General features: G+C 46.2%; 1 protein-coding gene across 2 annotated transcripts in view; it reads right to left on the reverse strand.

Moving 5' to 3' along the window:
- LOC142557732 (uncharacterized) overlaps positions 1-27,570 on the reverse strand; it is a 134,581-nt gene that overhangs the window by 56,224 nt on the left and 50,787 nt on the right. For both annotated transcript variants that reach the window (XM_075669784.1, XM_075669783.1), the window contains exon 8: positions 713-788. In XM_075669784.1, coding sequence (XP_075525899.1) covers positions 713-788 — 76 coding nt within the window. The remainder of the gene's footprint in view (positions 1-712; positions 789-27,570) is intronic.

Below are 27,570 nucleotides of genomic sequence, written 5' to 3' on the forward strand. Positions count from 1 at the left end.
GACGAAGCATCCCTTGCTGGCGTTTTCACGATAGCGCTGTCCTACTGTGGACGACACTATCAGCCATGGCAGCGAAGTAGACGCCAAAGCGTGGCTAGGTTCCCTTCGTACTGGGAATGTGAAAATATTGTTAACACTGCATGCAAATGTATCTTTTATCAACGACTCTCAAACTAAACAAATGATTCCTTTTTTTCATTCCAATTTGCTTCTTCCAGTGGCTCGATAGTTCAATAAAGTTGGGAACTCTTTCCACGTAAGAAAAATTCATCGATGACTGTACTTATTGCATAAAAGGACAAATTTCAATAGAACCAAATTTCAAAATAACGAAGAAAATTGCCAGTTTTACAGATTTCATTATATCAAGGTTTAACTGCACATCATATACTTAAGAAGCCAAACTCTGAAATTGGTGAGTTTAAAAATGTTTACTGCATGACAATGGCCCAAATATACAAGAAAAAGCTACTTCCATGACGCTGACCAGCACTGGGGCTTCAACAAAAAATTCAAAAAGTACAACTTGGACCTACACCTTCTATTCTGATGATCAACCTACTAATCACAACAATAGTAGTTTATTTTACGGAACACTTTATGAACCTAAATTGATTCAGTTTCCCTATAGTGCACTTTGTCACAGCAAGACAAAACAGGGCGTCAGAATTAGTTGGCAAATGAGGACAAGTTGGCACTATCTAAACCTCACCTTCACTGGTGCTGGATGGGCTGTGTGAATGACGCGAACCATCTTGCCTCCTCCTGGTGCACGATCAGAAGCTGGCCTACAAGCAACATTGACAACAATATGAAGTAGCTGTCGAATGCACAAAGCACCTTAAAAAGTGTCCAGCTGGCCAGAGCAAATGGCACACAAACACTGCCCCACACTCAACAAGAGATTGCAGATGAGCACAAGAAATAAATGAACAAGGCTTTTAATCCATTACACACCTTACCACACTGGAGCATTCATTCACTTATATTCCTTTATGCACATTTAATGTCTCACTTGCTGGCATTGTAACAAATTTCTTAGAACTTAATGTCCCTATTAATGAAGCAATGCAACTTCACAAACTCACAGGAAGTGCAATGTGCAAGAGTGCCAGCACTACTGTGAGAGCTTACAGTAGGGAATTGTGCTTGTACAAGTGTATGAGAGTAATAGCCCAAACACTGCTGCCAGCCATGCACAATACTATTACAATAACGCCCTCGAAGTGAAGACAGCCATCACCTTGGCCATCACCTCCAGTCTGACCAACGAGTATGTCACAATTATTACTGACTCCCAGGCAGCTTGCCGTAGCTATGCAAGAGGCAGAATATCTTCAATCGCCCACCTATTCCTCAAACAAGCAGCCCAATTCCCAGACCTTGAAATAGTGTGAACTCCAGGACACGAGTCCCTCTGTGGAAATCAGCGTGCGCATGCTGTAGCCTGAGCTCATGACTCTCGTGTAACCAAAAGAGAGGGAAACGGCCCCATCTATGGAGCCCGTACCTTTACAACACAATGCCATACCACAAGACCCTCTGATGCGAAAGACACCATAGCATGGCGACAATTACAAACCAACACATACCCCCATTTAGGATGATTACATGCAATACACCCTACACTATACACATACAACGTCCCCTTTGTAACGACTACGCCTCCCTATATCACACCACATGGGCATGCCCCAACAAAAAGGCAATTCTGTGAATACCCAACCCCTCACGCCCGAGCAGTGGAAAGCCGTGCTGACTAGCTCGGACCCTCGTGACCAGCAGCAACTGGTGCTACAGGCCCGGGAGGCAGAAAGAGCCACAGGAGCCTTGGAGTGAAGGTGCCTCTCCGCACAAGCAGAAAGACACCTGCTTGTCTTTTCCTTTTTTCAATAAATGTCTTTCCTCCTCCTCCTCCAGTGTTAGCCAGTGCCGCTCATAACAAAGACGACAAATGTGAAACACCCTTTCAACCACTGGCAACACATAGTGCGAACTTCAGAGCAGGCAACTAGCGTGCTCGCATACTTCCATCTTTCATTCATATATGAAGCAGAATTTTTTGGTTGCGAATGAGAGTGTTGAGAAAGGTCTCTTCAGCCTTCATAGCTTTGCCTGCTATGTATGTATTGGAGTATAGATTTGGATTTTCTTAACTCTTTCGTTACCACGAGAAAATGGTTTTCTTGATACCATAAAATTCCGAGCAGGCGCCCCCACCCAATTTCACTGCTAATTTCAAGTTTCCACGCAGTTCTGAAAAAGCCCCCCCCCCCCCCCCCCCCCCCCCCCCCCCCCTTGGCGCCCTTACCACGCACCCCACCACAGCAACACTGGCCTACTACATCCAGTTCACGAAAAGAAGTTTTCGTGGCTTTCTTTCTCTTTTTAGCAACAAGGCAACTCGCCGCATGCCATTTGGAGTTCGCAGACCGCCGGCCGACAGCAGTTCAGCTGGGAAAAGGCGAGATCTGCCTGTCACACAGCACAGAGGATCTCCCTGCGGCATAGCGACGCGGGCACTCAGCAACAGAGGAGTGGCCACGGCTACGCTCCACACAGCTGAGTGCTCGCCACCGATATCCTAGCTATAGTCGGATGCAGGTTAAGTCTGCATTAAAGCACCGCCCATGCCCTCATAACCACCAGCCACTGTTCCTCCGTGAGGCTGCAAATAGTTCATACTTCAAACTTTCCCTGCTACATAAAAAATGCTGTAACCACAAAAATAAAATTTTAAATGCGTAATTTTATACCTTCTCACTTGTTTGTCATAGTGACACAGTGAAAGCCGAATTCTTTATTGAACTGAAATAAAACACTTGCTTTGCTGCAACTTATTGTCAAGTTTCACTTCAGCTGGCAGTGAAGTTTCACAAGTAAAATGAGCTCAGTAGTGAAATGAACTGTACCGTGGAATTTTCAAGAGTGAAATTCTCAGACTCCACAAACTTTGTGCATGTCTGTTGCACACCTCATTGCTTCCGCCGATGAAAACAATTAAGAGCAGACGCTCCGGAGGTATCGAGCATGACACCCTTTCGAAAAGGCAGCGCGACGACTATTTTGTCTGCTTCTGTGATTGGATGGCGGATTAACAATCCCATGTGGTCCATATGCCTTGGTGGCCAACTGCTGAAGTTGTATCTTACTATCGGCCTTTTCCGGCTCACTTTAAATCTGTGCAAATGGCGCTTCAGGACAAGCCGCCGACGCTCCCAAGCAGCAATGTTTTGTTACCGTTGTTGCCGCTTTACCCTCTCCTTGAAATAATTTCACACAAAAAAGAAAACATGCTGATATTTGCGGCACCACAAGCTGCGATGCGAGCATGGTCAAGCCACGGTTGGCTGTCCACCATCGGTAGCGATGCACTGCAGCTGAGGTCGACTTGTTTTGAGAATGATGAACAGCACTAACAAATTTTTGGCTTAATAAAGTTCATGTTAAATAAAATGTTAGATCCATGACCACTGCATTTTTTTTCTTGTGGGAAAATTTTGTCATCACCATATTAAATTTGATGCCTCTCCGGGATACTGTAATTTCGACTTGCTCGGGGGGGGGGGGGGGGGGGGGGGGGGCTTGCTCGGAATTTTGCAGTACGCCTCGAAAACAGATTTTTTGGAACTACAAATAATATTCCGGCATAGCAAATTGTACATAATGAAATGCTCTTCCCAAAAACATATTGCCAAGCAAATAAAATTATTAGGTAGCAAATGAAAATCATAAAAAGCGCCACTTTCGTGGCCAGTTGATATAAACAGTAAAAAGTCCTGATATCTACAAAACCATTTATATCAAACAAAATTCAGAATATTTCAGATATCCAGCCCAGGAATAGTGTCTGAAAACATAAATGCTCAGTACACCACCGTTCTTCGAATAGAAAAAAATAAACCAAGACCAGGAACTGCTTCATCGCTCGTGCCATACGGTGAAGCAGTTCCTCGTTTTTATGAAGCATACGTGCACTCCCAGGGATGGAAGCAGCCAAGGTAGCTTTGGAGCAGCTCTGGAAGCAGCAAATTTGGCACTTTGGAACAGGTTCAGAGCATAAATTGCCCGTTTGGGGCATAAATACGCGTCTTGGCATCGCTTGGTAAAGGTCAACATGAGTGGAATACTCGCAGATCAATAAAATGTGTTATTTAACTTTGCAGAACACTATAAGGTCATGGTAAATATGTTCTTCGGACGCCCAAGAGACGATCAAAATTCATGAAAGGGGAAGGTAATCATACACCCGACTGTAGCATGAAACTACAAAGGAAATCCATAGGGGTCTCTCAGAAACCACCATTAAGTGACATACTGGATGTGTTAATATGTGCCATGAATAAATGTGCCAAAGAAAAAAAATAACCGAAAGCCTTCTGCAAATGCCTACTCTCTGTGTCGACATGCTTTTATTAATGCTAGTTGAGTGGGTTTTATCATTATTTTTTTTCCATTTTGAACAAGCAACAAACACTTAAGTTTAATGAGGTAACATTTATAGCTTTATTTATTCAATAAGGTGCGAAAGCAAAGGTTGTGGAACACGTCGAGGAATGACCAATAACAACATATATATATATTGAACAAGTCCGGATGGATTTACTCGGCCCATTTCCCAAGTCTTCAGCTGATAACCGCTGGATCGTTGTCGCCACCAATTACCTCACTCAATACTGCGAAACACAAGCCGTTCAGCGAGCTACTGCTTCAGATGTTGCTAACTTCTTTATCAAAAATATTGTCCTTTGACATGGTGCTCCCGCTGTCGTCATCACAGACCGTGGTACGGCCTTCACTGCCCAGTTGGTCCAAGATATTCTGCAGCTGAGCGGAACAACGCACCGTACGGCAACTGCGTATCACCTGCAGACTAACGGTTTAACTGAGCGTCTCAACAAAACGATTGCGGATATGCTTTCCATGTATGTTGCCACGGATCATAAAAATTGGGACGAACTGCTTCCGTATGTGACATTCGCGTACAACACTGCCCTACAAGAAACCACCGGGTTTCCTCCTTTTCGTCTGGTCTACGGATGCGACGTCACCACTATGCTCGACGTGATGCTCCTACCAACTTGGTCTCAACCTACCACACCAGATACAGACGCCTTTGTTCAGCGTGCCGAAGCAGCGCGGCACCTTGCGCGGTAACGAATTCTATCCCGACAAAGTCAAGATGCTCGTGGATACAACATATGCCATCGAGACGTCACATACAACCCGGGAGATCTTGTATGGGTTTAGACCCCTATACGTCAACGAGGCCGGTCAGAAAAATTGTTGTGCCGATACTTTGGACCCTACATAGTTTTGCGTCGTCTAATGCACCAACCACTGGCACGCGCCGAAAGCTTCGGTGCGCGCTGGCAAGCGAACGCGTCGCTTCGCTTCGGCTGGAGCGAAAGGGCGCGCAACCACTGGAGACAAGATCCGACGCGCGCCGAAGCTCGCTCCTCGGCTGCGGCGCATTGTTGCTGGACTATTCCGTCTTCATCCGTCAAAGTCCGCCCTAAAACAGCCTGCTGTAAACTAAGCTTGAAACAATAAGTTAGTGATCTGTATGTGCTTTTAGATATAAAAAACACGTTTGAATAATGAATATACACCTGCCGCAACAGTTTTTTTATTTTTGAAGTAACAATAGTGTACAAAATATCGACATCAGCGCTCGCGCGTCGTCTGTCTGCAAGATCGCTTTGCAAACACCTGCACGACGATGCCATATATCAAAAACTGTTGCACCATTTCATTTTTTGGTAGCTTATTGCACAGCCAACTATGTAAGAATTAGGCGTGCAATGTGTAACTGAAAAAAATCTGTGTTGGAAATATTGCCACGTAGTAGTGACGGTAAATGAATAGTGCCGGCTCAATCGCAACGATAGCGGCGAGCAATGTCGGCAATCGTAGAAAATCTCATCTGCGGGTCAAGCGCGTCGGTTTGCATACGGCAGTCGTCGAAAGTTACAGCCTATTCGCTGGTGCCCGCGCGCCTTCCAGAAACTACAACACAATTCATGTCGCGTATGCAATCAGATTAGCAAGGTTCGTCGACAACAGACAGAACCATCGATAACATTCGCGAAACTTCCGATACGTTCAGGCGCATCCTGCACCGAGCGATAACGTTTAACATTTTTTAGCCGGTAAAATACGGTAACCGGATACAGATAAAGCATCCGTGTCAATATAATTATGCTTGTTGGTGCATGAGAGAAACGTGAACAAATGGGTTCTGAGAAAATCAGCAAAACAGAATTTAAACACCTGTAGCACTCACAAAAAAAAAAAAAAAAAAAAAACAAGAATAGCTAAAATGTATGTAATTCGTATCTTGTCTCCCCCCAATTCATGATTCTGCCAAATCTAGCCCATGGAGCACCTCTATTATTCTAGGTTGTTTTGATGCATCAACACCGCATCCGGAGGCCTTCACATTGAGTGTATTGCTACAAAACATTTTCACAGTGTAAGGGCCATGTTCTATTGTAACTGGTTTCCACATATCAAGTTTGCCTTTCTTTACATTAATGAAATGACATACCGTCAGATAATACAAGCTTGAGAATTAGAGGGTTTTAATAGGAGTCTTTCGTTGCCCTTTGCCAAGTCTTACTATTGAAGCACTTATTCAAATGTATGGGAGCAGCTCATTTGCATAGTATCAGAAATATATAAACAGGTTATTTTCACAATTTATACACTTCGTCACCACAAAAAGAAAAATTGCAGTTTATTGTTTTCAGCCTGCTATGATGTCTTGACTGAGAAAGATATATTCAATTTGTTCTGCGAGGCACGCAATAATTGCTGTGGCATATTATTTTATTGCACAACACTGCATACAGTAGCCAGCCATTATTAAAACTCAGAACAAATTAATAGCACAATGCATATGATCAGGCACATAGCATATTATTGCACTTTCTTAATTCATGCCAGAACGACGACCACAGGCGTCCTTCTCCAACAAGGTCAGCATCCATCGTGCCTCCTTACCATCGGGCTTCACACTTTCAGCACGTTCAACCTCAGGTTTGTGGTGTTTAAAACAACCTCAAGTGCGTCTTACGGTTCCAGGGATAAGAAAGACCGTCCTGCCTACCTTGGCCTTGAAGCAAGCAGCTCTGGATTGTTTGCACACTTTCTACTTTGATCGAGTCCACATATATACGGATGGTTCTTCCACTCAGACCAGCTCCACTAGCGCAGTGGTTATACCATCACGATCACTAAGCATCCAATACAAGATTTCTCACTTGACAACATCGACCGGTTCGGAGCTTGTTGCCCTCCGAGGTGCCGTTGATTATATTAATAACCAAGCGGCTAATCGGTGGGCAATATTCTGCGATTCAAAGGCGGCCTTACAATGTCGTCTGTCATCTCTTCGTCACGGGTCATGTGAACAACTCGTGTCGGAGATACGAGAAATGCACCATCACATGATCATGAAAGGACGCGACGTCGAGTTTCAGTGGCTGCCTGGTCACTGCGGTATCTCCGGCAACGACCTCGCTGACGAAGCTGCTAGGAAAGCCCACGAAGGAGCAACGCTTGTTTCTGTACCTTTATCGCGGACCGACGCAGCCCAACACTTAGGCAAGCTAGCGCACTCTTTTGACATGGGAAAAGTGGCACACACCTGAATTCACTCAACATCGATTGCATTCCCTCGATCCCTCTATGCAACTGTGGCTGTTACCAGGTCTTCTGCGAAATGAGGAAACAGTGCTGTGCCGCTTACGTTTGGGCGTCGCATTCACCAGTGCATATGCATTTTTGATTGGAATGGCTGATAGCGCAGAGTGCAATGCCTGCGGTGTCGAGGAAACCATAGAACGCCTAATGTGCTACTGCCCATCTTTTGAAGATGAAAGGCAAGACCTCTGCAGAGCTCTCAATCAGCTAGATGGAAAGCCGTTCAACTTGAACAAGATCTTGGGACCATGGCCTCGCATATCGCAGCTACAAAAGGCCACAAAAGCACTGCTGCGATATTTGAAAGATACCGGATTGAGTCAGCATCTGTGATCCAGACTGAGTGACGGACTGACATCCCCAGTGGACTTTCTCTTCTTTTAATCTTTCCGTCCCCCTTTCCCCAGTGTAGGGTAGCCAACCGGGCTCAGTCCTGGTTAACCTCCCTACCTTTCATTTATCATTTTCTCTCTCTCTTAATTCATGCCCTTTCTTTAATTGCACGAAAGCTACTGCACTAAAATAAAATACTAGTACATACTTAAAAAGCACAATTTTATACTACGATAATAGTCAATCATTCAAATTTTTATTGTAGTGCCCAGGAACAGCTAGAGAGCCTTTGTACTGGTGCACTTAACGAGCACTATGTGTGACAAAATGTAGAGAAAACATGAATGCAGCAGACAAAAAAATGGAAGATAGAGAAACAAATAGGGAAAAAAGGAAACGCGGAAAAGTAAAAGGGAGTTAATCCTACGTGATTATCTACAGATACACAAAACACAGGAAATGAACTCTGAAGTATGTTTTGGAGTCGAGTCTTATTAGCACAATCTTGTAACAAGCCCAGGCAACGAATGTGGAATGCTACCTGGTATACTGTTGCGGCACAAACAAATGCATATGATCTAGAAGTTTTAAGGAATGTATAATGTCTTGGACCACCTTATACAGGAACAAAAGGTGCGATTAATTAAGACTTGGAATCTAGAGGTGCGAGTTGAAGTATATTTGAGAAGGCTCAACTGTGGTCGCCAGAATGGCAAAAGTGGTGCTTGAAGATAGACATCAATTTATTCTGGATGCGTTCAATGAGGTCAGAATTAGATTTGCTCATTGCACCCCCTCCTACAGAGGCATACTCTAGTAGTTGGAGGAACACAGCAGAATTTCAGAAACACAACAGGTGAGTGGAAATCATGCAATATACGGCATGCAATTCCAAGAGCGTGAAGGGCATCTTGTGTAATTATCTATGTGAAGAGAAGCTTAGCATTTTGTCGAAGTACACACCAAGATCTTTCATTTCATCGACCCTAAGGAGTGGAGCATCACGTAGGGTGTATCAAAATTTCACATGGTGCGTTTTGTGCATATAACTTAATGCCATAGTGTTGGAAGCATTTAAGAGTACTTATTGCTTCTGCACCAGTTTGAGAGTGAAAAAATGTCTTTTTGGAAGTCGATGCAGTAGTGAACACTGTTGACAGTCTGAAATAGTCTGAAAGTCTGAAATGTCGGCACACAAAGTCATGCTGTTCATTTATTAAAATGCTCTTAGCACTAACAGAAAGCGAGGAATCCCATATCGATTCAAACACCTGACGCACTGAAAAGGATAGATATAGGTCGGCAGTTAGTAACTGCACGTCTAGCACCTGATTTGTGCAGGGGAAATGTTCATGCTGCCTTCCGAGTGCTAGAAAAGGTACTGGACTTTAGGGAACTATTGAAGATGCTTGTGAGAACGAGGAACAAATATGCTTCCATACGTCTTAACCCTTTCAGACACCACTTTATCCCATTAATTGAGAAGTTGCTTTCACCACATCTCTTGCATCCTCAGAATCGTAGAAAGTGTACAGCTGCAGCAAATATTAAGAATTTTCAATTGTTTAGCGAGTTTTGTCAAGTTTACAAAATTTCGACTCCATGCGAAAACTCACTACAGGAACACAAAATATGAAAACATGTACTATTTCGTGTTTTGAAAAGCTTGAAAAGCACTTATCTAGCCACTTGACAATTATGCCTGGTGCACGACATTGTAAAAAACAATGAAAGAAGTGAACCCGCTACATACAACATACTGACACAGAGTAACAACACCCAGCCGTCTACCTTCCCACTCATTTTGTTAAAACATTCTGCACATTATTCAAAATTGCAGCACAGTTCCAATAATAAGTGTTTCAAGATGTATGAAACACATTTTAAATACCATTACTTTCATCAGTGCTTTTGCTATTGATGCACGCTCCTGCTGTGCCCAATTGTGTAGACAGCGTCTCAAAGGGTTAAGCTCTGTGGAGGAAATACCATCAACACCACAAGAAAGGGAAAGTTTAAGGCACTTCATATACTTGGAAACGAGGTTTTCATTGACTGTTAGCATACACTGCGCCAGACTGAGAAGGAAGGTTACTTGAAGCATATTTCACACCATATAGCAAACAGAAATGTTCTGCAAAGGCATCAGCAGTGTTCGAGACAACACCACTATTTTCATGAAGAAGACGTACATCTTTGGCACTCCTTTTAGAAGAGAGAGCCCACAAAGCTCCAGAAATATTTTGAATTATGTGTCACGCTGGCTTCAACACAATCAATGTGGTCAAAGTGATGATTCTAATAATAATAATAATAATAATAATAATAATAATAATAACAATAATAATAATAATCTTAGTGGTAATTGGCACACTAGACTAAAAAGAAGGCTGATGCCTGTATGTTAGAGCATCTGATAACCAGCCATCTAAAGCAGGAATTTGCAGGATGCAGAAGACACTTCCTTCCCCTCCACGTGCACACACACTTGCTCAATAACACAGCACAGCACAACGCACACACTCGACAGGTGCACAACACACAGGAGTGCCAATGAAGTCTGGTTGCAAGGAAGGAGAATCCAAATCGCCAGGGGGGTGGAGAGAAAGCTCTGCATGCCAGATATAATCATGGAGTTGTGGTGTCAGGGCCATACAGGCGTGATGAGGGCTCAGGCTGTGCTGACCACTTGTTCAGACGAACTGAAGAAAGATTATTGCTGTTTAGAGAGGCGTCAAACACCCTGCAGTATAGACTAGTGCAATGTTGCGTTGGTATTGCAGGGTGTGCTACTTGAGGGGTTTGAGGCAATCCTCGAAGGCTGGCATGAGCTTGTGACAACCGAAAAGACGGGAGTAAAGGGTGCGTATTGTCCGGCGCTTGTTAGCGTCGCGAGTTTGGTACGGGAACTATACTGATGAGCAGTACTCAAGTCGTGACAGAATGATAGAAGTGTAGAGTGCTCGGAAAACCTTAGGTCATCAGGGAAGGGAGACACGGGACACAAACCCAAGAAAGGGCCGGTGCTTACATACAGCGCTGGTGACACAGTGCTGGTGACAGCTAAATGCTACACCCAGAATGAGAAGGGCCCGAACAGTCTTTATAGAAGTGCCTCCATGGAAGAAGGTTGGACGTGCAGCAGTTTCGTTGTGGCTGATACGCATGGCAGCACTTTTTACGGTGCTACCACAAAGTGTGATATTGTAGGCCCAGTCGTTCACCTTTACGGAATGTATTTATTGTAAGCACATATGCTGTGCATCGGCATATTGTTGTTGTGGAAGCGTTAACTTGTTAAACACATTCTGCGCAGATGCATTAGTAACTTGGTTTTGAGTACATCTTTGTCCTGACTATAATTTATAGTATCACAGCAAGAAACATTTTAGTAGAGGCTGAAGGGATTCCAGCAGTTTAAGCATACTGACTGCACAAAACACTGATGACACCTTTTCACCTTCCCCACTATGCACTCACACCATCTACACATTCCATAGGCAAAAAGTGAGATAAAAAATCAATTACAGTTTCACTGACTCAGTACTTGCTGCTTCTGAAGCGGGCATCGAAGCAATTGTGGTATACGCTGCTACATGCATAGGTCTTGCATGATGCAGGTCCTGCTATGCACTGCACACAGGGCACACGTTGCAAACAGATTTCTTTTTGCAGTGCTCAACTATAATGACACACTGACTCAAACATGACTGCGTTGTCACGTATGCTTCAGTGCGCCAGTGTTCTTGATTGCTACACGAGCGATTTATGCCCAACTAACCCAAAAGACGGACGCACTAGAAAGAAGTGAGTGAATGAGTACAGTGAACTTGTACTGAACTGGATTCACATGCCGAATAGAAGAGCGCAGTGTCAGCTGAAACAGGCGGCACGGCTGATTATGTAAGTACTTCCAATAGTTCGGCTACTAGTGTATTTCGCTTTCGGAAGTTATCTTTACCACTGGAAACAGCGCAGAGCTTGCCCGTTAAACTTGAGTCAACCGACACAACACGAAACACGCCGCGGTTGACCAACCCAACTTCCACACGGTTCATTCACCACATCACAGGTCACACGAAGTCAAGAGTGCCACATTTTAAACCACCGCAGCACCAAACGGACCTGAAAATTCATTTCCTTCGACAGATTTCTCAGGTGAGTTCGTTCACTCGCCAGTTACGAACTCGATGGACGCGCTAGGCCTACGCGTAACGTAAACAACATCGGCGATAGGCGAGTGTTGATTATCCAGACTTCGGAGCTCGTAAACGTGTTTCCATTAGTTTTGAGCACAACAAAATGCACATACAACAAGCACAGACGTTGCGGCAATCGTGATTCGGTTGACTGTTTTAGCAGACGATCGTACCGAGCCCGGCGGAACCCAGTGCGCAGGTTGGATTAGTCGGCGTCGTTCGAAGTCGCTTCGGATCCACGTCGCACTGCCACAACCCACGGTCGTCGGTCGGTCGGTCGTGTCGTCGGCCTACTATTACAACACTGTCTTTCAGGAACACTGTCGCGCGCGTCGTGCGTCCAAAAAACTCGGACAATCGTTGGTGCCGGGCGCATTCGTACGGTCGGCCATTACAGGCCTAGCAGCCGGAGGCTCCGCAGCCTCCGATTGGTTGACGCCTCCGAGGCGTCGCAGCCTCTCATTGGTGCACGCCGGCGCAGCTTCGCCGCGCGTCGGCAAACTTCTAGCATCAGCAGTAGACATAATCGCTGCGCGACGTTCCGCTTCGCCGAGTTCCCGACCGACGCTTTGACGCATTTGACCCTTTGGCGCGCGCCGAAGCTTTCCAGCGCGTGCCAGTTGTTGGGGCATAAGTCCTGTCAACTACGAAGTTATTCCAGCCGACACTTCGCACCACTCCCGTAGACCACGTTCCTCTGACATTGTTCACGTTACCAGGATGAAGCCCTACCATTCGCACTGACTCTCATCCGCAAACTTTGTGATGCGGCCCCTGTCGTCACGTCCATTGTCTTTCTCATTTCTTTTATTTTCTCCTTGTGGCATATAACATCTCCCCAACTTTATTTGCTTATTTTTTTTGGAGGGAGGGGTAATGGCACGCACTAGTTACGCTAGAAGGAAGAAGTGTGCGTGGTAGCTGCGGCAAAAACAAACTGTAAACGGCCGTTCGCTTAGAACTGACTGACTGGCTTTTCCTCTCGTGACAAAATATATATATATATATATATATATATATATATTACAGAAATAAGAAAAAATAAGGAAAAGCCTGCACGAGTAGTAACAACAACAAAAAAGAAAAAGATCACATGGCAATGCATGTATCCCTGCACCAGTAATAAAATAGGTCTTAGAGGTAAACGTCGTCATCTAGTACATTGTGTATATTATGAATGTGCAAACCCGGGCTACAGTCTTACAATGGTTCAGAAAGTGAGCCGTTTGAAGATCGTGCTACCTCACGTTTGATACGGACTTAATAAAGACCGAAGATGCGTTTAAAAATCTGCCGACACGTCAAGCAAAAAGCACGAACACTCGTTCCCAGGTCCCAATTTAACGAGAATTGCATAAAGATTGATGCAATCTTTGGTGCGCAGGAGCGTCACGATCACAGCGGTGTGTTATATTTTTTTTTTCACAGACTTTCTTTTTCTTTAATTAAAAGGTCTTCAAGAACCCTAGGCTCCTTTAAATGCTATTGTCAGTATTTTCTCAAAATCATCCACAACTTCTTCATTTACGTCTTATTGACTAGGTGAATTTATAAATTTAGCTAATTAAAACTATTTGTGCACAGCGGAAGAAATCTTCACAGTGGCCAACATGAACAACACCCAGCTAGGTACAGAGAAGGCCTTTCGTGCAGCACCCTCAGGTAATTTTTAATTCTTGGAGACCTTCAGTTAAAATACCAGAATACCACAGCATAACTGTGAAGTGACCCACTGGTCATTGAATGTTGGCCAGTATTTCACATTGCTTGCCGAGAAAAATACTTTAAGATATTTTTGAAAACAATAAAGGAATAAAAATGTTCACTGGCTTTCCAATCTGCTTTGTAAACCGAACCAATATTCTGAATAAGCTTGATTATTTGGGCTTATTCCCAGTTCCGCCACAGCTGCCATAAAGCCAATGTAAAATGGTAGCCGATACCTTGTGCGCAAAACGATGGTTAATGAACATTTTCGGATTCAATCTGAGCAAGTCGCGTCGTGAACATTATTGTTAAGAACACATTATCGGAAGTTTGCACTTTTGCCTAACCGTTAATTACGACCACCATTTAGCCAATAAAGTTGACGAGTTACAGAACTTTATATGCTTGGCTTGCTCTGCGCGGTGACAAAAGCCTGATTTTGTGTGGTGTGGCCGTGCAGGAAGTAGTGTAGCAAGAGTGCAAACTTGAGCAATGATTACGGTTGCCATAGGATATTTGTGACCCAGAAGCTTCATGAAAGCAAGCAGGTCATTTGCCGGCGTGCTGCACTATCATCCCGATAACCGGATGCAGTGCACGTGTGAAACAGGCGAACGACACACACACAGCGTCCACTCATTAATTGATGTAAATGCACCAATACAGTCCGAAAGTGAGTTCTAAAACGTGTAACTGATGAGCTACACGCTGAACAAACTGTACAACCTTACTCATTTAGCGTGGCTTTCCTTCACGATTGCCCCTTGAAATGAGCACCTATTCAAACCATCTTAAAGGAACACTAAAGGCAAATACTAAGACAATGTGAACTGTTTAAATACCTTTCCATAAACCTCGCAACGGTTGTTTTCTGCCAAAAAAACACTTCGTTTACAAGAAAATTGTATCTGAAGGGTCCGAATGCCTTTTTCGAAATTTAAATCTCCTGCAAGCCAACCAGGGGACAAGTGACGCATACGCCATCATCGCCCTTTGCTGCTGTCGGCGAGTAAAACGACGCCCAACAGAGTGGCAGATTTGCCACTGCGGCTGCTTTTTCGTCAAGTGGCGTAGAACGTTCGGGCATCCCGCGACATCACATGAAGTTGCATTCTCTGCCACTTGCAGTGGTGCGAGTTTTGCGAGGCAGCAAAACCAGCGCAGCACTATGTGATCAGGAAAGTACTGAAACCCGAAAGCATGGGCAGTGTAGAGTAGAGTGAAGACGAAGCCTTTCGACCGGCTGCGTTGTTGTCAACGGTCATTTCAATGAGTTCCTTTTTCTAAACATGAAATGGGACTGCGCAAGTAGCATTTTATTTTGTCTTATAATACAATACGAGGATGTTTTTTACGAGTAGTTGAGTACTAGTGACAGAACTTAACTGAGGAGTGCTTTCGTCATAGGGCAAGTGCTTGAATGTCCCGGGGGAGTCTCTAATCATGTCTTGCATTTACCTCGATGTCTCGATTATTAAGGCTCTGTTTGCGATAATATTAACGCCTTAGATATTCTCGAGCACTAATCTATCACTTTAGCATGACTTAGTATTTACCTTTAGTGTACCTTTAAGCTGGTCCACATATAAGCGAACGCATAACACATATACAGTCGAATCTCAATTTGAACACATTTTATTCAAACTTCCGTTATTTCTAACTGACGCCGCAGTCTCGTCAAAGTTATGTGTATCCCAATGGGCGAAAACACCCAGTAATTCAAATGCACAATCATTTGTGATGGTTAATTCGAACTTACTGCACTCCGACAACGCCCTCAGCAGCGTACCAAATCACGTGACAGCGCATCCGATCCGCATTGCTCTGACTCTACCATAGAGGAAAGGCTTAGGAGAAACCCCTTAAAGCCATGCATGGAAAAAAAAAAACATGGTGGAAATTTTACCCTCTCTCAAATAGCAAGGCCACCATTTCTGTGTCGCACCATAATGCGCCAGCCACACTAGCGGCAAAACTCGCGCCGTGGGAGGGATCAGTCCTGGGCCGAGTTTTCGTGGCTCGCTGCAGTGACAAGCAACAAGCGCTGTAGCGCCATCCAGTTTGTTTCGCAATATCGTCTGCTCGCGTCAGCTATCGCATGCGCTTGTTTTGGTTGGCTTGGTTGGTCGCGTTCACGCTTGCTTTTTTACAATGACGTGTCTAACCCGAGTCGTCCCGATGGAAAAGTTTTTGGAGACGGTGCGCCATATTCGATTCTGTACAAGACAGACTGTGAATACAAGGATGCGAAGGCGACACTGAGTAGCTCATCCTCCTTGTCTTTTGAACGCGGCAACGCGACAACAGAAGGGAGCCCACTAACATGACTATGATCAGCGGCAATGACTTCATCATCTTGATAAGACATGACTCCCATTAAAAATGCAGGATGAAGAAGGTAAACACAGCGCCGCTCAGTCAGCAGATGGAGGTAAAACCACATGAGCATGCACAGGAAAGCAGCATCCAAGGCCCAGGCCTGGCCTCTGCAACTCCACTGCTTCGGTGGCAGTAGGCGGCAGGAGGTAATTAGCACCATCCAGCAAGCTGGCAAGAAAGCAAATGCACTTCCCTCCTGCCCTTCGTCGCAACTACGCTCCCCTCGCCTTGCCCTCTCATCTCCCTCATTTTTCACTGTCTCCACACGCGTGTGCCTTTGCGCCGGCCCCGCCAGCCTTGACGTTTTGTTTTCAGCCATTATCAGGAAGTGAGTGTTGGCAGGCGTGGGCGTCTTGGTGTGTGGTGCTCACTCGCTGTGTGCTTATACATCGCGATATTTCATGACTCGCACTGTTCATACATCGTGCTATGGTGCACGAATACTTCAAAAACAAGTCCTTCTAATTCGAACAAATTTTCGGGCACCTTCTAGTTCAAATTATGAAGATTCGAATGTATAAAACATTCGTAATGCATTGTTTGGCACATAACGGCTTTCATTTCCTTGGGGCTATAAAAAAAATACAATTGTGCGAACAAACAAACCTGCACTCCAAGGATGCCGATGCTGAAACGCATTACTTAGGCTTGGATTGCAGGGCTGAACGCTGGCCAACGCATCTGTGGTTGCCACTGAACATGCACATCCTGCTAAATTTGCGACTTCATTCAAAATTGGTGTTTTGGTGCTGTTGGAGCAGCTCAACGGTTTGGTAGTGCTTCGGGTGGCCTTCTTGGGGTGAACGGAAGTTTCTTGCTGCCGATGGCAGCACATCATGACTAAGCTAAAGTGCACACCCTGCAGATAATCAGTAGAGCTCTGAGGCCATGCACAAATGTCGGCAGAAAAGCACGCACGAGGAAGGAGACCACTCAAGGCTGTAAACAAAACTTGCCTGTGAACAGCTGCGGATCTCCCAGCTCAAAACATTGTTGCCATCAGAGCTTGAACCTGGTTTGCTGTTATCTTCGAACTCATAGCGCGAGTCCTCATCACTAAATTCAAGTGTAGTTGTTGCATAGTTTCGTGTGAGACGCTTTTCTTGTAGCCCACTCACGCGGACGACGCCATGGGAACGACTTTCGATAAACGCGCAGTAACAGCAACAGTGCCCCCAACCGGGGTTGTACAAGCGTAGAGAAACCAAAACTCTTGGAAAGTGGCTGAAAATGCCAGTTCCACGTGTTGGACATGCAGCGGACGTTCAGGAATGTACTTTGGTGGAATAAAACTACATGGGACTCCAAACCAAAGCTCAAGAGTGAACAGCTGGCATCATTTTCAGGTAATTATCGCTGCTCAGCACTGTAAGATGGCAAAGCCAACGACATAATTTAATTCTTGACTTGCTAGGAGTCCTTTGATAATGAAAATTTGCATGTTAGCGCAATGTAATCACGAGCGGCATGCTTTCTTGTCAAGCCTATCAGACGGTGACAGCCATGCCCCTTTTCGCTGCAACACACACACATTCGTTCGCAATAAGGTCAGTAAAAAATCACAAGTTCACCAGAGCAGGAAGACAAACTAAATGCACAGTGCCTGGACTAACCACTGCATGGCACCAACTGCATAAAAAATTGCGCCAACATGTCGAAATTGGAGATGAAAATTATCAATCATCGGTGAGCGATCTGAATAGGTGGGTAACGAAAGACTAAGAAGCTTTCCTGCGGCATAAATGACTACATATACACGTGATCAACAATAATCAAACAAGAAATGCCTCCAACAAGACAACTTGTCTTCCTCAGGGCTCTGACAAAGGCACATTCCCTCGTTGAAATGTCAGCACCAAAGACATCACTTGTTCAACCACTCTTGATCACTTCAAGTGTCCATGTACAAATAAACCTCTGCTGTGTCTGAATACATATACACAGGAGCCGACATTTAATATATTGACTAGTGGAGGCACAAATACTTGAATATACAAATCAAATAGTGAACATTTGAATATATCTCAATTCTATATGTATTATTTAATTTTTTGAATGTTCAGTATATTTGATGTAGAGACCGTGCAGCCTTTCCACAGCGTGCGGTCTTTGTCGGTACAAGGTTCATTCAGGTTACCAGTATTTACTAAAGCAGTAACGAAATAACAGAGGGGATGGTAACAAAAGCAGCACATATTTCGAAAACGCAGGAAAGCATGTGTGAAGACCGGGCCAATTAGCCTCTAAGAAAGGCACGCAGATCATATTGGGTAAGTAAAGACAAACTTGTAGCGCATTACTATGTGCCACAATGGTCCTGTGACAAAAGATGATGAGTATACGCCCAGCACGCTGACAGTGCGCAAGCAGTGGAATCGGCGGAATGAGGCTTCTGCCCGATTGAGCGGGCTCAGCTAAAACACACAATTTGTGGGCACCAGGCACCCGCATATGTCTGTTTTTTCTTCACCCACAAACTTAACACTACTTAAACAACCATCACACTAGCCCACATGATCTCTGGACCAATCACTGATGAGCCACTCATATATGAACATCTTAGCAGCAAGATTTCCGTGACAACTTGTGGCCTGTTACCAAATCGGCCAGTGGCGAATTTTCGTCACTGCCACATTGTCCAGGCCATTATGCTTTGTCAGGCACCAAGTCAGGTGTCAGGCTATGGTTTGGTGTCAAATCGACACAACCTGTTCACAACAACCACACAACACACAGAAAACACTTGTGGGATTCTCCTCCGTGCTCTTGGGACAAAGGAACGACAACACAGTAGTGCAAACAATCACAAGGGCATTTATTACACCTTTCGTAGATCAATGCCTGCTAACAGAGTTGCTATCCACAAAACATGCCGATGGGCGCGCGACAAATCTAGAAGTCCGACTCACCGCGACCGGATAGCGAGCGAATATGTTCGCCCCATGCTGGATCCCAACGCCTGGTCGTTCGCGCGTACGGTCACGCGAACGGTGGCGCTGTCCAAGGCGGCCACGCGAGACAGTCTCGCAGAAGCATGGGTCGGCGCACGCGCGGCATGGCACGTCCGAACTGCTTGCTGTCCCGAACGCAAGAGCTCAAGCGCCTTGTCTTTCGGCGCCCAAGTAACCCTGCCGTGAGGCGGCGTTAGCAGTGCAACACTCACGCCATCTCTCGTACTGCGCCTCAACCACTCCGACCGCCGCGGGCCACTCGGCGCAGCCGCACTGAGACGGGGGCTATGCGGGAAAAACATATCAGGGGACACGTGAGAGTCGCACACCCCCACATCCCCCCAACCTCAAATCACTTCTTATTCCAGTGATACATGTGACACGGTCTAACATTAACCCGCAAATGTCCACACGCTGTCCATAGCATGCGAGCCGACATTGTCCCTGGGTACACAGCTGGCGTCCGCCGGTCACAGCAGCAGCTTTGCAGACTCGACGGCACGATTCCAGGCCAGGACTCCGGAGACGACGACGCAGTAGTCAGTACGAGTAAGCGTCGCTTGCGCCGACATGCCCTGCTGGCAAGAGCCGCCGTAGCTGTCAGTGACCGCCGGCTCTTTTGTCCGCCGCCGAGGGTTGTGAGCTGGATGCAGGAGGCCACCGAAGTCGCTGCGCCGAACTGGCCACAGCATCACCATCGCCCGGGGTGGCTCGACCGTAGTCCGGGGCAGCAGCGCAGATGATGTGCAGGTGACAACAAACCAGAGGTGACTCCAATCACACTGCGTACACTCAACACACTCGGCCAACACTAAAGTAGTGCAAGGGAGAGGAATTCTGCATGCGCATCACCCACGTGGTACGACGAGTTCAACTCGGCTAGCAAAATATCGGGCAGCTGCTCAGATGCTAAATTCATGTGAACGAAGCTCGCTTCCTCGAGTCGAATGAATAATTTCAATTCGTGCGAGGCTAAGTAGAATGAGGGAAGCAAATTGCAACACCTCAACGCCACGGTCCACCAGGTTGTGTCCCTCCACGTGCGACAGGCAGCTTCGTAAAGCCTTAGGCCTAAAGCGTCGCTACCCTGACAACAACCGGCATCCAAAAACAACACCCAGAATGGGTGCAAAACAGGCAGCCACGAGGAGACGTCAGCTCTGTGAGGTGGTCCTACTCCGCTCGGTGCACACATCATCAGAGTTGACGGCGCCCACCGTCCCAGACGGTGTCGGAGCGCCCGCTGCCAGGCCGCAATACCAGTCAGCCCGTAGTGGCAACCGTGGCCCGCGGCCACCCGGCTCCCAGAGCCGCGACTTCATCAGAGTCAAAGAGATAGAAGAAGTTATTTACATAAGAAATTCGGGCCACCCACGAGGCTTCCGTACTCACTCGCTACAGGCTTGCCAATTCTCCGCAAGCGCTAAGTGTCGCTCCCCCCAGATGCAGACTACGTGGCTCTCGTACCGACGAATGCCATTAAAGAAAAACACTTGCGAGAAGGCTTAGCATGTTGACATGTTCAAATACACTACAGCCACTGTTGCCTCGCTCAAGAAAGCACGCCGCCAACGCTAGCCCTACGCTTCGGTTCAAACAAAGGTCTCGAACGAAGCAAAACTGTTAAATCTATCGTCCGATGCCCCAAGAGGTCCACGTTGGGCAGCCAAATGTGGGGTTCTCCTCCCGTACTCTTGGGACAAAGGAACGACAGCACAGTAGTGCAAACAATCACAAAGGCATTTATTGCACCTTTCATAGATCAATGCCTGCTAGCCGAGTTGCTATCCCCAAAACATGCCGATGGGCGCGCGACAAATCTAAGAAGTCCGACTCACCGCGATCGGATAACGAGCGAATATGTTCGCCCCATGCTGGATCCCAACGCCTGGTCGTTCGCGCGTACGGTCACGCGAACGGTGGCGCGTTCCAAGGTGGCCACGCGAGACGGTCTCGCAGAAGCATGGATCGGCGCACACGCGGGACATCCACCGCGTTCGCCGGTCCGCCCGCCCAAGAGCCAGCGTGTTCTCCCTTGCAGCCAAGTAACCCCGCCGCAGCGCAACACTCGCGCCATCTCTCGTACTGCACCTCAACCACTCCGACCGCCGCGGGCCAGGCGGCGCAGCCGCACGGAGACGGGGGCTATGCGGGGGAAACATATCAGGGGACGCATGAGAGTCGCGCATCCCCACACACTTTAAAACGAACAAACCGCCCCGCCAACGAGAGCTAATGTACTGGATGGCACACAGGTGTTCACAACAGTCACCTTTGCGGCGTACCATACACAGCTCTTGTTCTCGATGTCATTTGTGAATGTGCATTGTGATCTCTTCAGGTCTCCTCTTGTAGCTTCAAGCAACCCGTCACAAGACTAGCTTTGGATTTACACAGTAAAATGTCATATGACTAGTGCACAGACCGTCCAGATGCAGATACATTAGCACATAGGTGAATGCATGCAGAGAGGGTGATGGGAGGGGGCATCGAGCAAACATGCTGTGGCAATTTCAGAACCTCGGACAGATAGCACATGGCACAGAAAAGGTGCCTACTCTTTACCACTGGCGCTGACCGCCGTTGACCCATGCTGTATCGTTTACTGTGATGTGAAGTCTGCCTTTCGTATGTGAAGCAGATTGGCTTTGGAGGGCCGCTTACCAGGTCTTGCCATTTTGAGCTGACGAGCAGTGCATACCATGCATGCTAACAACCATGTCTGTTGCCAAGTATTACATCCCTACACGCGCAGAAAGAGCTTAAATTTCAAACCAAACGCTGTTTTCCCTTCTCCTCGCAGGTGCCGTGTTCCCAGCCAGAGAGTCGACGGCAATCACACAAGTGCCCCTATGTACATGATAGTGCTGAGACCTTACTCATAGTGACCTGCGACTGAGAATTATTCAATGCAAGTTTCATTATTTGTTTAATCTGTTGCTTCAATGCACTAATTAAAGCTTAGAGAAAAAATTACAAGGAGGCTAGGCAGGGCAAGTGAAGAAAGTGTGTACCCTTTCTTCCGGCGTACAACTCGCACCTTCGTAAAAGTCGCACCCCCCTCAAAAGAGCAATTTTTCCGAAAAAGAAAAAAGCACATATAAGTCACACCGGCATATAAGACGTACCTGTTCATTCGCTAAGCGATTTAAAAAAATATACATTGATGTTTCACTTCGTGAACACAAGTCACGCACAAGCAATTGATAATGATATGTACACTCGAGGCACATTTCTGCTGGTATGGTCGCTGCAGTGTACCGTATAGATAGAATCCAACGGCTATAACATCGTCCCCACACACTGCATATTCTGTATATGCGAGTGAAAAGGTGTGACGGTGAGCCAAATCGAAAACAAAGGTGGAAAGCGGGAAGGCAGCGCGGGAGGGAGGGGAGGGCGGCTTGTACTCTAGTAGCAACTACGTAGTTTGCACAGTGGCGCGCGCTGCACAGTGGCGTGCGCTGATCTGCAGATGCAACAACTTCGGTGTCGGTCGACTCGCAACCTGCAGCCACTTGCGTTGCTGCTCTGTCTTTCTGACACTGCGCTAGGCAACTCGATCACGAGAAGAACCCGGTACCTCCATAACGCACACACAACCTGTAGCAACTGCCAGAGAAGGTCAACCCAGCGAGTTTCACGTGGCCATGTCATCCAGACCAATTTTAACGAGTCCCCTCCCCCCTCAAAAAAAAAAAAAAAAAAGAATTAAAAAACCGTATATAAGTCCCACCGGTATATAAGGCGCACCAACAAAAATTTCAGAAAGCAACCACTACTTATACACCGGAAAATACGGTATGTTGGCGGTGACGTTCGGCTCTTGAAATCATGGGTTCGCAGCACTTCAAATATTTTTATCTCTGCTATTAATGAACTAATTTGCAAACTTCTTGCGGAAGAACACTCTTTGGAAGCCACATAACAACTTCCAGCATATAACCAAAATTTGACATGTTGCCTGGTGAGGGGCCCTTTGAGTAGTTAACGATAAGTCACAAAATCCACCTGCCGTAAAAATGGGAGAACCATCTGTTTTCTGAAGAAAAAGTGGAAAACAACACATTTTGAGCAAACATAACATTCCCATAAAACACAGCATGGTCCATCACCCAACTGAAAAACTCACTGGTTGTCAAAACAACATACAACATAACTTAATTTGATATTTCTTCAGATTTAGGAAGAAAAATGCACTTGTTTCTATTCAGCAGCATTGTATTGTATTGATAATAAAATATGTTCCAAACCATCATACCTAAACTGATCTGTAATCAGTGCTGGAACACCAAATGTGGTGTTCCCTTTAACAGCAGTAGACCAAAATGTACATCTTGCTTCCTAAGCACCTAAGTTACTAATAGCTAGCAACTTTCTTGTTACACAATGCGAATTCCATAAAAACCAGAATATGGGTAGAGGTGAAATATAGAAGGTCGACCGTAGACAATGAGGTCTATAAAATTGAAGAACATTCGAGATAGTTCAATTGAGAACACACTTTATGCGATCAACCCGCCAATTGGTTGTCACACGGAAAAACTGAACGCGAACTGTGACAATTCTCGTCTGGGACCGACTGCTAGTAACTTACGGCATGCCATACAGCAAAGCACATCACCAGCGACATCCAAGTCCCAAGTTCTGCGGCACTAGGCAAAACTGTAATTGGACAACGAGCAGTACGCACTGCGCACCCAAGGTGCACACCACTTACCACTGCAGCTGGCTGCACTCCTCGCGGTACTGCCAGCGACTGAATGGTTTTTGTGCTCTAGCTCCCATCCATTGCAGCTTGAGGTTTTTCACGCTGAACCGCATGCTACGTGGCTGACAAGACTTCTCCTCCCACATTGGCAATTTGTCTCAGGGGACAGGACTTCTTGCACACCAAGCTCACAAAAAAATTCTAACACAGTGTCAAGTTGAGCAAGAACAGCGTAGCGGCCGTGGAATGAAGTTTTCAGAGAAAGTCAACAGTTACACTCACCGTGGTTGCATCACTTCACAACCAAATGGTGCAGTGCCGCCATGCTCCCATCCGCTTCCGCGAATTCTATGCCAGCGTTTTCCAATGCAGTTTTAATTTCAAGCCGATATCTGCTTCTTTTACACCCAGAGACACTAATACTGCTTAGACCACTTATTATGTAACCAAGTATAGTGCATGACCGGATATAACACAGCCTTTTCAGACTCCTGTTTACTCTCCCAAGTAACTCCATGTATATGCATATCATAGCTTAGCCACGTGTGGTGAAATACCACTTATTACATGGCTTCTCCGGGAAAATCTCGCAGGCAAGGATGGTAGCGAGCACGCTTCTCAGCAAGGCACGCTGGCCAATGGGAAAGCAACAAGGGCGATGCAGAGGAGGAGGAGACACTAAGTGTGGGAACGAGAAAAAATGGCGGCAGTGCGATGCGGGCACGTGGTGGTTGCCTAGGCGACAGAGAAGGCTTTGCTCGGCCACTATCAGTAGCGTTCACTCCACACTGAATGCCACTTCAGTTTCTGTGCATCCGTCCCGATGCATGTCGTGAAATGCAGATATCGCACGTGCGATCTTGACTGCTGTTAGTTTAAGCAGAGTTCCACAAATTTAGTTCAGAGCTTTTAGGCTTTATGTCCAACATGCGAGCTTCCACCACTCCTACCAGTATGCACACATACAAACTTGGTGTAGGCGTCCGCAGTAGTTGCCTTGGCTGATCACTTAAGAAACTAAACTCCACTTCCCACGCGCTGCTGTCAGTTCAGCTCATGCATGCGATCGATCTACAGCTACGAACATATTGACGCGAAGTAAGCTGCCCACTATGAGTCCCTATCGCCAGAGAGAAGACGACGAAGGGCGCAGTTGTGCCCCGGGATTTTTGGTTGTTGGCCACCATTAAAAGAAGGCTGTTCTGCTTCGGCGAGCCCGTCTTTGTTGTCTTCGTGACATTTTACGTGACTGCGCGAAGAAGCCTTGCAAGCGTGTCATGACGACCCATGCACTGGACACTTAGGCTTCGCCAGGACGTTAGTGCACATACGCCAGAAGTATTACTGGTCGTGGCTGTTCTCGTTCGCTCAGCGCCATGTGATGAGCTGCCGTGATTGTCAGTGGCGCAAGGTTCCACCTTTGAAACCTGCTGGTCTTCTGCAACCCCTGGACCCTCCTCCAGCACCATTTGAACAGGTTGGAATGGATCTTCTAGGTCCATTCCCTACGTCGTCCGCAGTCAACAAATGGATAGTCATCGCAACAGACTACCTAACGCAGTATGCAGAAACAAAAGCTATACCCCGCGGAACATGTACAGAAGTCGCCATGTTCGTTGTCCATGACATTGTATTATGTCGCAGTGCCTCTTCCGTCTTAATAACCTATAGAGAGACTGCATTTACTGCTGACTTAATACAGGAGATCGTCACACTGACCTACACCAATCATCGCAAAACTACGGCCTATCACCCACAAACTAATGGACTTAGGCAGCGCCTCAATAGAACTCTCGCCGATATGATCTCGATTTATGTTGACATAGAGGACAAGCTATGGGAGCAAATTTTACCGTACGTGACATTGGCATACAATACGGCTGCTCAGCAAACCACCCGATTCATACCAATTGAACTTGTTTATAAGCGCTGCATAAAACACCTTTAGACACCATGTCCTGGTTTACAATGAAAAAAAGAAGCAACAATGCTGACGACATCGTCCAGAAGCCTGAAGCAGCTCGACAGCTTGCTCGCAACTGCATCCACCTCCAGCAGAGTACTGACACTCGCCATTACAACAGTGGCCGAAGGAACATCCAGTACGAACCCGGCAACTATGTTTGGGTCTCAACACCCATCCGTCATCAGAGACTGTCGGAAAAATTACTGCGTAGATGCTTTGGCCCGTACAAGATCCTCAAGCGACTCAGCGACGTGAACTACGAGGTAGTCCTTCAGAGTAGTACTATGAGCTCAAGCCGACAATGGCCACGAGCCGGGATTGTCTACGTAGTATGGATCAAACCGTACTACGCCAGTGAAAACATGTCTGCCTCATAGAATTTCTCCTGTGCCCTCTGTTGCCCTCTGATCAGCGACCGGGGCAGTCACTTTTCATGTGGGGAGTAATGACGCAAAGTAATTTGCCCACCACAAGTCCCGATCACCAGAAGTCAGCTGCCCACTACAGGCACCGATCGCCAGAGAGAAGACGACTAAGGGCGCAGTTATGCCCCGGGGTTTTTGGGTGCCGGCCATCATTAGAGGAAGGCTGTTCTGTTTCGGCGAGCCCATCTTAGTATCTTCGTGACAATATCAAGGACAAGCTTGCCGCAACGGCATGCTTCTCAATACCTCCCCAACCACCCCCCATCTAGGTCTAACCAGCGTGCTTTATTAGGAGTAAGTGACCAAAGCTGTGGTTTGGTGCCAACGAAACGAATCACAGAAGCTGCACAGCAACTGGGTACACGGTCACCATGTTTTCGGCTTGGTGCGCATGCCGATCAGTCCAAGAAATCAAGTGAGACACTGCATGGTGTCCCAAATTTTGTTCACCGTTCTACATTTGTTCTGTGGAGTAGTGGCAGTGCTGGAGAAAATTTCGAATAACCAGGCAGATTTTTTCTTTCTTTTTTACTTTGTTTTATGTGAAGACAGTGGGTCCTCAGACATTAACCTTTCAAAGTTCATTATTTTAAACAGACACAAACATCCTGGTTGCATGCTTCAATTGTTTGATATGCGTCGCTGATTGGTCTACATGTTTTGAAGATGTGCAGTCTATAAAAATGTTTTGGTTTATAGTACAGTACCGCTTATAGTGCGGATATTCACGACTCCGGCGACTTATGCTATAAGCGGTCTATGCTGTAACACAAGTTTGCACGTTCACTAACAGCAATAACAAAAATGAGAACAGTTTCAGTTTTGTTTTAATTTCTAGTCCCATATTTATTTTATTGATTTATTCGGTATCTGCTTCGCCATTGCAAGCACTTCAGCAAGAGGGTACAATTCTCGAACAAACACACAATACAGTAGAACTTCATTCATACTTTATGGAAAAACATGCATCCGAAGTAACTAAAAAATTTGACAGACTCAACTATTGTTGAAAGCTACGTAATGCGAAGCGTCGCACGTATCGATGGTTACAGCATGAGACGCCAACACATGTCAAGCTGGTGGTGCTCCGGCAGCGGTCCCAGATGCATTTTGCTGTTATGGTATTGTTATTGCATGTTATCTTAAGAGGGTGACGGGAAACCCAAGGAAATTGAGCTGGTGGGCGATGCTG

This window comes from Dermacentor variabilis, chromosome 9, assembly GCF_050947875.1.
Source record: "Dermacentor variabilis isolate Ectoservices chromosome 9, ASM5094787v1, whole genome shotgun sequence".
Taxonomy (NCBI): Eukaryota; Metazoa; Arthropoda; class Arachnida; order Ixodida; family Ixodidae; genus Dermacentor; species Dermacentor variabilis.